Consider the following 12,788-nt stretch of genomic DNA (forward strand, 5'->3'; position numbering starts at 1 on the left):
ATTAACTGAGAGCTGACAGATATTGCAAACTAAAAAAAATCAAAAAATCAAAAGATTAAAAAATTGTTTACTAAATATAATGTGCTTCTGGAAAAATAAAAATGTAATGATATGGAAATGTAGACTTCAATAGAAGCAAGTAAATATACATCAAAAAATGTGAAAAAGTCAATCATTATGTTTTTTGTATTTTTTTGTTGTTTTTTGTTTTTATGCGTATTTTGTTTTCTTTTCATTAATATATCTATATCTAATTAGCTATAACTAAGTCCTTTTACCTCAACTTCTCTTTTCTATTTCATCTTCTTTTCTTCTAATGTCTTTACTTCCTGATGGAAGCATAATCATGATCCTTCAATGAAAAGTACTCCAATCCAATTTCAAATTCAAACCCTCCGGTTCCTCACTGTTCAATTTATGAATCCAGAACTGCTCCGCGTGCAAGAGACGCTGAGATCTCTTTGTGTGACCCTCTTCAATGTGATCAATCACACAACAACGTACATCTGTAAATCTGTGAGAGAGATTTGTATATAATGGAGGTGACAGGCATGCAAATCTGCCCCATGTATATTCATTAGGGCTATCCCAAGAACCCGACTGGCCTGGTGGTCCTCCTGGACAGGGATGGGGACTACTGGCATAGGGTGTTAACAAAGATGGAGCATATAGATCAGGGATCTCAAAGTCCTTCCTTGAGGGCCGCAATCCAGTCGGGTTTTCAGGATTTCCCCAATGACTATGCATTGAAAGCAGTGCATGCACATAGATCTCATGCATATTCATTGGGGAAATCCTGAAAACCCGACTGGATTGCGGCCCTCAAGGAGGGACTTTGAGACCCCTGATATTGATAGATAAGAGTAACACGAGTTAGAAAGTAAGGGGACTAATTTAAAGAAAGTTGCATGTGAAGTCAGAAAGGCGCATGAATATATTCTCAGCTAGGGTCTTCTTAATGATTTGCCAGCATTTCTTTTTTTTTGACAATTCTGACGCTATTATGGAAACATCTCTGTTTTGTTCTGAAGCGAACTGTTAAAGTTGAGGAAGTTCGAATCAAGCCTGTCCTGGCACGTGCCAAAGCGAGCGACCCCATCACTGAGGGGATTGTGGAAATAAAATACAAGGGACGCTGGAGGCAGGTCTGCGAAGATGGCTGGACTACAAACAACAGCAGGGTATTCTGCGGGATGCTGGGATTCCCTGGAGAAGTTCACCACAACGATAAGTTCTACAGGTAAAAGAATCATGTTGCCAAATTTCAAGTTTATTGAAAAATTTTATATACCGCCCAATTGGCCTTCTAGGCGGTGAACATTGTCTTAAAAACATATATGGAATAACAATACATCCTTTAAAACAATAACCATTATTAAAAACATTTGAAAACAATACATAAACAAACAGGAACAAAAAAGGGAAGAAGGGAAGAACTACACTTTATCAAGTAAAAAAAAAAGAGAACATATAGGCAGTGGCGTAGCTAGCATATGTGACACCCAGGGCCCATCATTTTTTTTGACACCCCCCATCTGTATGAAAAACATGATTTTTAGTAACAATCCACGTCACACAAGGGTGTACCTAGGAAAAGGCAGCATCTTACATACTGCAGTGAGCAGTACAACATCAATACACCCATTGTAAAACTAAACAAGCCAGACTAGTACAGATCAATCCTACAGAGTCAATTTTAACAGAAAACCATGTCTTTTCGAACACACAGAACACCTTCGCTTAGTATGTAATCACAAACTAACCCCCCCCCCCTTTTACATAACTGTAGTGTAGTTTTTAGCCATGGTGGTAACAGTTCAGATGCCAACACTAAAAAACGCTCTACAGTTTTGTAAATGGGGAGATAGAATAAAAATACGTAGACAAAGGTTAAACTGAAGTACCAAGAAGCTGGTCTTTGCATACAGTGCAACACCACAGAAACAGCGATGCATCTTCCCTAAAGCAAATTTTTTTCTACCTTGTCTTCTCTGGTTTCTGCTTTCCTCATCTTCTTGTCACTCTCTTCCTTTCATCCACTGTCTACCCTCTCTCTGCCCATTCTATATGGCATCTTCTCTCCTATTCCCCTTCCAGAAACTTTATGCCTTCCCCTTCCATCTCTCCCTTCACCTCCAATGGTCTGGCATCTCTCTCCTCTCCTCCCCTTCCCTCTCCCACACCCCCATGGTCTGGCATTTCACTCTCTCCTCTCCCTTCCCCCCACTTCTATCAGCATCTGCCCCCTTTCTCTCCCAGCCACCCAATTCCATGCAGTATCCTTCCCCCTTATGTCTCTTTCTCCTTTCCCTGCATTCCCATCAGCATCTGCCCCCTTTCTCTCCCTCCAACCTAATTCCATGCAGTATCTTTCCACCTTATGTCTCTTTCCCCTTTCCCTGCAATTCCATCAGCATCTGCCTTTTCTCTCCCTCCACCATGCTTCCATACCAACCTGACCCCCTTTCTCACCCTTCACCACCCTTTCTTACCACCCTGACCCCTTTTCTCTCCCTTCACCACCCTTCCTTACCACCCTGATCCCCTTTCTCATCCTCCACACCCTTCCATACTACTCTGATCCCCTTTCTCACTGTCCACATCCTTCCTTAACACCCTGACCCCCTTTCTCTCCCTTCACCACCCTTCCAGTCCACCCTGATCCCCTTTTTCTCCTTCCACCTCCCTGCTATGCTCCTTTCCATCCAAATCAGCAAGGTCACGCGATAACTACTTCTGCTGCCTCTGCTCTGGAAGACATAAGTGACGTTGGAGGGGGGCTGGGCTGGCAGATGCAGGGAGTTGTGGCAAGGTCCCGTGATGACTGCGGCTGTCGGTCCACCCACCTCCGACGTCACTTATCTCTTCCAGAGCAGAGGCAGCAGTAGTCATCGTGGGACCTTGCTGCACTTCAGTGCGGCTGCTGACTCTGTTCTGAAATATGTACGGCAGCCGCGCTGAAGTGCCGTTTTGAGCAGCTCGGGAGATTTCGCACCCGGGTGCACCCCCTTGAAGCGTGCACCCGGAGCGGACCACCACCCCTGCCCTCCCTTGGTACGCCACTGCAAATATGGAAAAAAACAAAAGGGAGGGTGTCTAAAAGTAGAATAAAACAATGTAGCCCTAAAAAGGGCATTTAGGTCTCAAAAGCATCACAAAAAAGAAATGAAGAACTGTTTTAAGTCTGTACATACATGGGAAAAATATGCTGCCTGAGAAGACAATGCACATATATACATAAATCAGGGGGTGAGGCGGGAAGAGGAGTGGAAGGAGAAAAGTCTGTTGTTACAAATTTAAGGCCTCATGTGCTAATGTGTGTTAACCAGTTAATCCACAGTAATGCACTTTAAAGTGTGTTAATGCAATAAATGTTTATTAAATAATAAGCCCCATTATTCTCAATAGGACCTAGTATGGGGCCCTTTGACTAAAGTGTGATAAGCTTTTGCACTTACAATGCTATAACAGCAAATAACGTGGATTAAGTGCAAAGGCGTTTCAGTAATTGTTGGAATGTGCCCAGCAGGTTCTCTGCAGTTACCGCCCTGAGGAGTTCTTTATTGCATGTTAATACTGCTTACCAGTGGCGTGTGGTCAGGGCTTTCAGGGGATCCAATGAATCCCCAGTTCTACAACCCAGCTTTTTTTTTTTTTTTTAACTTTTTGCTTGATGCAGTTTAATTGGTTGAGCAGACGGCCTGCTCAACCAGTCAAACTGCATCAAGAGAAAATTAAACAAACTCCTCCCCCCCAACACAACAAAAAGCAGGGCTCTAGGTCTGGGGATTTAACCAACCCCCACAATGGGTCCCGATATCGATCATAGGTCTCACTAAAAAAAAAAATCTCTCATTTGTATTACAGCTAAATGTAAAATATTAGTGGGGCAATTTATTTTTTTAAATAATTTTTATTAAGTTTTCAGGAAAAACATACAACACAACAACATCAAACAATGAGAAAACAGCAGAACCAGTAAGGTCTTCCATGTTAATCCTTCACAAAGACTAAAGGATCCAAATCCCTCACCAAAAGACCCTTCACCTGAACCCCCTACCCCCCCCAGCACTCCAGTATCAAAAGTTCAAAGGCAAACTTCTAGCTCTATGGGACAGTCCCTCCCAAACAGGAGCCCATATTCTCTTAAATTTCCTCCACGCACCAGGACCACCCCTTCAGACATCCAGATATTTATTTTTTTTTTTTTTCCATTTCTATGTCACATATACCTATACAAGCTGTTGGCGACATTAGAGAGGAAGGGGTTAGAAGAGGGTAGGGAGGACAATGGAGGGCAGGAAGATACAGGAGGAGAAGAGGATACAAGTGTTTAGGTGTCAAATAGATGAGTTTTCAGTTTCTTCCGGAATTTGGTGTGGTTAGGTTCTGTCTTAGTCATTTCAGTAAGGTCATTCCAAGTTTTTATGCCTAGAAAGGTAAGCATGGAGTGGAAAACACGTTTGTATTGCAGATTTTATGTGGAAGGGAGACTTAGAAGTATTCCATTGAGGGCTCTGCGGGAAGTAGACCATGCCTTGGTGAAGAGCTGGATGAGAGGAGCCACGGAGTTTCCGTAAAATATACGGTGAATGATGTATGAAGTTTTGAAGGTTATTCATGACGGGATGGGTAGCCAGTGCAGTTGCCTGATGAAGGCTGTACGGTAATCGAGTCATATTTTCTCAGGTTGAAGATTTTGGATGAGTTACATTTTGTGAATCAGAGTGGTGTTGATTCCCATGTAGATGGAGTTGCAGTAGTCAAGTTGTGGAAGTATCATCAGTTTTCTAAGGGTGGGCGCCTCAGCTTGACGCCACAACAAAAGAATACATTTCCGGGCCAGTAAGGAGGCTTTCTGGAGTAACAAATTTCCCCCTCTAGCCAAACCCAGATTAACCACCTGAGAAAAGAGCAGAACATCCGCCCTGAAAGGAATCTGCTTACGCACAACAGACTGCAGGTACAGTGCTACAAAAGACCAAAATGTTTGAATGCGGTCACAAGACCAAAACATATGAAGCAAGCTGGCAGGGGTGGACTAGCGCTTAGGACACTGAGCATGAGAGGCATACCCAGAAACATAGGCCCGGTAAGGAGACACATTCAGCCACAAAAGAAACTAGTGGGGCTATTTTTAATTTGGAAACTTTTTGTAAGTTTCTACAAGTGGTGTTGCTGTTAAATTGGATTGAGCATGCTAGCAATAATAGTTACCGCAACTTTGTAAAAAGGCCCCTTAGCAACTTTAAAGTATAAGAAAATGAAATATAGAATTAAGATGTTTCCCAGGTGAAGGGTTCATAAATTCTCTTTTAACCTTTTTCCATACCCCCCTCTTTTCACTTTCTATCTTGTACAAATAAGAGTTTTATTATGTGTGCAGTTGAGCTTGTGCTACAAGCTGCATAAACAGCCATTAGGCTCCCAGGGCAAGTTTCGGCACTAGGTTTGCTTTTGGGATCAGAAAGAAAAGTCTTCTTAATGGCAAATGGCAGTGTTCTCTATGCACTGTATGAGAGCAGTCATCTTCTACTGTAAATAGCTATTATAGTCTCGGCTGTGATTATTTTTCTGCAACTGAAGCTTAAATAAGCTCCCAAAATTCTGAGAGCCCCAGTAAGAAAACTTCCAAGGTGTTGTAGGACACTAGAACCATCTGGACTCACGTGCAAAACCATTCAAACACTTGCAGAACAGGGAAATTTTCCATCTTTTCAGAAATCCTGGGTCGCTGTAAGCCTCAGGAGACTATTTAGTGAGAGAAGAGCGGGATATGGAGAACAACAGCTAAAAATGTCAAATCCTGGTCTGTAGAGCTCTGTAGTTTTAAGCTATGCATCCAGTGGTGATAGTTTTGTTTACAAAAAAAGCATTATTTTACCTATGTGAGGCACTTTCATGTTCACTTCTACAGAGGTCCAAAGATGACTCTTTCAGGAATGAATCATATAAAATTACTCTGGCTCGGCCCAAAGTTAGAACACTGCCTACCCTCTTCGCACTACCCTCAGGCGCTGCTTTACACCTTGAGTTCTCAAGCAAGGTCCTTGGCATCATTATTGATTCCTCTCTCTCCCTCAATGACCACCTCAACTCCTTGACAAAATCATGCTTTTTTAGCCTCCACATGCTAAGGAAAGCAAGACCCTGCTTCCGCCAAAAACATTTCGCTGTCCTCGTCCAATCCATCATCCTCTCCAAACTTGACTATTGCAATGCCATTTACCTATGCTTAACAAAAAAAAGACTCCAGTTTATTCAGAATACTGCAGCCAAGCTGATCTTTGCAAAACGTAAATCTGACCACTCCTGGCCAATCTTCACTGGCTCCCAGTGATTTCCAGAATCCAATTCAAATGCTCTTGCCTGGCTTTTAAGATTATTCATGGCATCCTTCCTTCCCTAATCCCACTTTCCTTTAACTCCTCTTGCCCTGACTCCACCAGGTCCGCCCATAGATTAAAGCTATCCTTCCCCTCCCTACATGGTATTCTCCACGCAGGTAAACTGGGAAAACCACTTCTATTCAAAATCACAGGTCTCTGGAACGACCTTACTATCCCGCTGCGGAACCTGAGCTCCCTCCATTTATTCCGCAAGCAACTAAAAACCTGGCTCTTCTCTAACATGTAATTTCTTTCTTCCCTTACTTTTCAAATCTATTTATAAACTTTGTAAACCTTTTCCTTTCCGTTCTCATTTTTTAAGTTCTTATAAACCGTGCCGAGCTCTACTTCCATGGAGATGATGCGGTATATAAACTTAAGGTTTAGTTTAGTTTAGCTTAGTAATTCGTAATGACTGTATTGGGGTTCTTATTCGAATCTACTTTTGATCTTTTTTGGGAATCAGTGGGCTATGAATGTACAAGATTAGATTAGACACAGAATGGGGGAAAGCCTTACTGAATGAAGGCCTGTCTCATTTATTGTTTATCATTTATTGAATTTTATGTATCGATCTTTTTGCAAAACAAATCAAGATGGTGTACAATATAAAAAAATTAAAAGCTGAATTCCATTAATAAAAGGAAAGAATCAGCCATTCATAGATATATCAGTCATATCCAGGCACTCCAACACTAGGCTTTCAAGGGCTCTCATTGCTCAGAAAATCGACTTAATGAAAAAGGCTTTTCAAACAAATGAATTATCAGTGCAGTATGAAAAAGGGGATACGATTGTTCTACCTGAAGATGTTAAAACAAAGCATTTCCACTTGGTTTTAGATGGATAAAGGATAACAAGTCTATTATCCATCAAAGACCGGAAAATATGGGTAGGTGTATAAGGGATAATCAATGTTATACCAGAATATAACACTTTATGATAGTATATTGAATTGGATCCTGTATTGTACAGGAGAAAACGGTACATAGACGAAACCATGCGAGACAAAGCCACGCCGACAATGGAGTGCCAACAATCGCGTGCAGGATGTCTGCGCACTGGATTTAAAGAGTATTTTAAAGCACTCTGAGGGGGGTTTGGATGTGGAACCCTCCACTTTACTTAGAACTGTTGGCGCTCCTGTTGTGGGGGTGTTGGGGTGGGGAACACCCCATTACAGAAGAAACAGTTCTAAGTAAAGGGGGGGTTCCCCCATACACACCCCTCAGAGCGCTTTAAAATACTTTTAAAATCCAGCACGCAGACATCCTGCGCGTGATTGTCAGCGCGGCTTTGTCTTGTGCGGTTTTGACTCATCACCGGTATGATAAATCTAGAGCGGTAATGTTGTCCGTGGCAGAGATAATATTTTGGAACTCCCTCCCTGGCATCCTGAGGATCTGTTCTGACCATTTACAGTTTAGAAAGATGTTGAAGACAATTGTTTGTAGAGGCTTTTCTCTGAAATTATGTTGGAGGGCATATTTAATAAGAATCCTGAACTGTGATTGTTGCACTTTAGTTAGTGAGGATGGTTAACGTGTAAATTCATTGAGCTTTTGACATTATTTTAAGTGGATTAAATCACTATGTAATTGCAATGTAATTTGAATGCATTTTGTAAATGTATTGTCTATGAACTACTGCAAATGTTTTAATTCTTAACCGCTTAGTTATAGGTGGTATAGAAATTTTAGAAATAAATAGTCAGTGTAACTGTTTTAGTAAAGGGGGACACATGATCACAAAGTTTCATGTTATATTCTTGCAGCCGCACTTTAAAGAGTTTGTAAACGCTTAAGATTAGATTTTGACATACCTGCATATATGGAATTGCAATAATCTAGAATTTATAATGTGCAAAGTGATTCGATATTTAACAGGCATCAAACCTTCTTTTGTAGCTATTTTGTGACCCGATGACCATTCTTCACCTTATGTATCCACGTATACGTAATTTTGACCTTTTTGTTATTGCCCTTATCTATCTTTTGGCCATCTTAAAATCATTAGATACAATCGCCCTCAGGCCTTGTTATTGTTTTGTGCAGAGAACTTCACCGTCCATACTGCTTTGCTCCATAGAGTTTTTGCAGCCCAAATCCATGACCCTGGAACGTTTGCATTAATTCTTAGATGTTAAATTAACATATATGAAACTTTTGAATAAGATGGCCATTGACAAAGTTTCAAAGTTTCTTCTAAGCTTATTGGGTCAGATTTGGTAAATGGCACTCAAAAATTGTCACAGCAAAAAATATCGGCGCTAATCGCTATACTACAAGGGCTGAGTTCCTTCTTTTAGAATAGCTCATACTGCCAACCGCTGGCTGAAACCTGGTATAAATGCCAGTGTCCAACTCATGGCAGTTAGCTTCATAAATGGTGCTATTCTATAATACTATGTGCAAATTTTCAGAACCTCCCGAATGGTCCATGTCCATCCCTTGGCATTGCCTCTTTTTGAGTTGCGCACCATGGGAATTAGGTGCCCTGCAATCACACCCAAACTTGGGTGCCCAACTTTGGGCAACCTTTATAGAACCTGGGGATAGAGGGCACTTCCATAAAGAGGCGCCTATCTGGAACTTATTGTAGGTACCTATAATGTACTGATAATTTAGAGCTGCTTGCCCCCAGAGCGAAGGAATGTTCTATTGGTTAGAGTGGTTGCCTCAGCACCCTGTGGTTGTGAGTTCAATTCTCACTGCAGCTCCTTGAGACTCTGGGCAAGTCACTTAACACTTCATTGCCCCATGTTAGGGTTACCAGACATCCGGGAAAAGTTGGACATGTCCTCTTTTTAGAGGACTGTTTGGGTTCCCGGACAGACTTTCCAAAACCTGGCAGTTTGTCTGGGTTTTGGAAAACCACGAGCTCTGGCCATGTCTGGAGAGCCTTCAGTAAGCATGTGCGGAAGATGTCACATGCATCCATGCATGCTGGAGGCCCTCCAGATGCGAGCAGAGGTCAGAAAAAAGAACATAAGAAATGCCTTCACCGAATCAGACCTCTGGTCCATCTAGTCCGGTGACCCGCACACGCAGAAGCCAATCCAGGTGTTCCCTGTTTAAGACCTAGGTGTTCCCTGATGAAGTCCTTAAATTCCCGTATCCCTCAATATGATTTGCAAGGAGGTGTGCATCCAACTTGCACTTGAATCCCATAATGGAGGTTTCCATCACTACCTCCTCCGGGAGAGCATTCCAAGCGTCCACCACTCGCTGTGTAAAACAGAACTTTCTGACATTAGTCCTGGGCCTGTCGCCCCTCAATTTCAGTCTATGACCTCTTGTCCAAGTCACATTTGACAACGGCAATAGTGATGCTTCTTGCTCTATTTTGTCAAAACCTTTTAGTAATTTAAAAGTCTCTATCATGTCCCCTCTCAGTCTTCTCCTCTCAAGGGTGAACAAGCTTAGTTTTCCAAGGCGTTCTTTGTAGCTCAAATTTCCCATGCCTTTTACTAGCTTTGTGGCTCGCCTCTGCACCCTCTCCAGCAGGGTTATGTCCTTCTTTAGGTAAGGAGACCAGTGTTGGACACAGTACTCCAGATGTGGTCTGACCATTGCTCTGTAAAGCGGCATTATGACGTTTTACAGAGCAATGGTCAGACCACATCTGGAGATGCGGCTTTTGGGGGCAGAGCTAGAGTTGAAACAGGGTGGGGCTAGAGATGGAACAGGGCAGGGCTAGTCACGGAACAGTGTGGGGTTCGAGGTAGAATGGGGTGGAGCATGGACTGGAATAGGGCGGGGCCATGTGGCTGGGTTTCTTCTTCTTTAAATATGGGAATTCTGTCCCATGTAAACCACTCTGATTGTGTAAACCACCCAGACAAAGCGTTATATCAAGTCCCATCCCTTTTACCCTTATCACTTTAAAAAAAAAAAAAAATGGTGTGTGAATTATAGTATTCTATAATTTGCATGTATAATTGTGCAGCCCACCCAATCTATGTCCAGATTCCACTTCTGTGTATGCCTGCTTTCAAGCTACGCTCCGTTACATTTAGGCTCCATTTCATAGAACAACTCATAACGATCTGAATGAAAATACAGATCAGGAACCTAGCAGTCAGTTGTAACCGCATCTCATAGCAAACTTGGATTCACACTGTGAGTTTTGCCTAGTTGGCAATGAGGAAGTGAAGCTGTGGTTGAAATTAAATGCCAAGCAGTTGACAGAACTCTGAGACCATGCTCTGTCATTAGTAGAGAAGGAAGATCTAGTGTGTCATTTAAGGCAATCTATTTGGCAAGAGTTTAGTGTTTTGCCAGATCAACTATAATTGCACTCCTATGTGGCTAGGTGTTTCTCCCATCATATAATTTTGGAGTTTTGGAGTGTGTGTGTCTGTATCTACCATTTAAAGCAGCCCACATCTACCTTCTGCCCTATGACCCCATAATGCAGTGAGCAGGTACAGCCCTGCTCCTGACAAATACCAGAGGTCAGTGTGGGGAATCTTCTGCCCTATGACCCCCAAGCAGCAGTGAGCAGGTACAGCCCTGCTCCATCCTGACAAATACCAGACGTCAGTGCGGAGGAGGGGGAGAAGAGAAGTCGAGGACTTTTGCCCACGCTGCGTTCCAAATTCCAGCCACCCCCAATTCTAGTGGCCTTAAGTTCTGCTCTGTTTTGGTGGCGCTGAAATGGCAATCCCAAAACCTCATGCCTCATTCTATAACTTAATTTTATATGATGTTGTACGGTCTGGATATATGTAAAGCTAATACATCTCATGCTTCAACATCTCATGCTTCAAAAAGACGCCTCAGCCCCACCACTCCTCCGCTGTAATAATTTATACTGCGGGAAGCATACCGTGGTGCCTCATCATTGGCTGTCCATTTGTTGTATTTTTTTCATTTGCTATTATTATTAAAGTATTTTTTTAGAATAAATAACTTAAATGAATCTCTTCGTGTCTTCAATGTTATAGTATAAATTTTAAAAGTATAATGAATACTTATCTCAGCCAAACCTGGGAGTCAGACCCGACATGTTTCACACCAAAAAAGTGTTTTATCAAGGGTCTCCCTGCAAAATATAGAACAGAAGCTATCACATCCAATTTTATAACTTAGCACCTAAATGTACACAATGGTTGTGCATTTAACTTTAGATACCACTTAATTAAAAGCGTCTCTATACAAGAAACTTTTTCATTTGGATTTAAATTTTTCGAGGGGGTAGTAGGTTCCACGTTTGGGGAACGGTGACAGAGAAGAGTGTGGTACATCTAGCATTTATGATTCGTAGGGTTGGAACAGTAAGTAGATTTTTATCCTCGGATCGTAAGGAGCGGAAAGGAGAATACGGAATAATAGCTCGGTCTAGGAATAGCAGCACATTGAATTGTAAAACTTTGAATGTGATGAGTGCCTGTGGTTGATAGGAAGCCAAAGTGCGTTCTTTAGTAATGGTATTGCTCCAGTCCCATAGTTTGGAACATGTTTGTGTTTGAAGTGCGTGAAGTGTTTAATGTTTGACTTATTTTGAAATAAAAAAGTCTGGTGGCAATTTTATAGTCTTAAGGTCTGTCTTTTTCTGACTTAACGTTACCATTTCAAAATCCACAAAGTTCCCCAAACTGAAATATGCACGGTCTCAAGCAGTGGTGTAGTCAGGGAGGGGTGCGGTCCACCCCGGGCATGGTCTTGGTAGGGGTGCCAGGCCGGCACCTGTCCTTTTCTCTGCTCCCCCCCTCCGCTCATTTCCGCCCCCCCCCCCACCGTGCACTTGGGCCCCTTCCCTTCTCTCGTACCTCTTTCACTTTCCCTGCGCGAGCAGCATTACGAACGTGCTGCTTGCGTCGGTGTCGCCTCTCCCTGACGCCACTTCCAGGCCCCGCACCTAGGAAGTGACATCAGAGGGCGAGCCAACACTGACAGCAAGTTCGTGAGGTTGCTCGCACCTGGAAAATTAAAAAGATACCGGGGAAGGGAAGGGGATGCGACAGGGGTGGGTGGGGGAGGGGTGCCATTCACCCTCGCTATACTACTCTCTCCAAGGATTTTGGATAAAGGATCTTGTACCTGTACTAGCATTTGTATGGGTAAATGCTAGCTGAGTACTCAGCACTAAATGATGCGCGCAATTCGCTTAGGACTGGATTCACTAAATGGCACTCAAAATGGTGCTGAAATATCCGTATGGAGTCAGTGGCATAGTGAGGGAGGTTGGCGCCTGGGGGCGGTGGCACTTGGCATTCCCATGCCATGTGACTCCACTCTTTCCCACCGCTTGAGCGCCTCCCTGCCCCCTCCCCATATGCCTCTTGAAATGTTCTCTGGTGTGAGCAGCATCTTTCACCCCTCTGCTCGCAGTGGCCTCAGCTCCCTCCTGATGTCACATCCTGGTCCCGTGATCAGGAAGTGACATCAGAAGGGA

General features: G+C 42.9%; 1 protein-coding gene across 1 annotated transcript in view; it reads left to right on the top strand.

The window, feature by feature from the left end:
- The window catches only part of LOXL4 (lysyl oxidase like 4), a 139,248-nt gene that overhangs the window by 22,772 nt on the left and 103,688 nt on the right, over positions 1-12,788 (top strand). The window contains exon 4 of the mRNA XM_033942260.1: positions 1,032-1,240. Coding sequence (XP_033798151.1) covers positions 1,032-1,240 — 209 coding nt within the window. The remainder of the gene's footprint in view (positions 1-1,031; positions 1,241-12,788) is intronic.

This window comes from Geotrypetes seraphini, chromosome 4 (assembly GCF_902459505.1).
Source record: "Geotrypetes seraphini chromosome 4, aGeoSer1.1, whole genome shotgun sequence".
Lineage (NCBI taxonomy): Eukaryota > Metazoa > Chordata > Amphibia > Gymnophiona > Dermophiidae > Geotrypetes > Geotrypetes seraphini.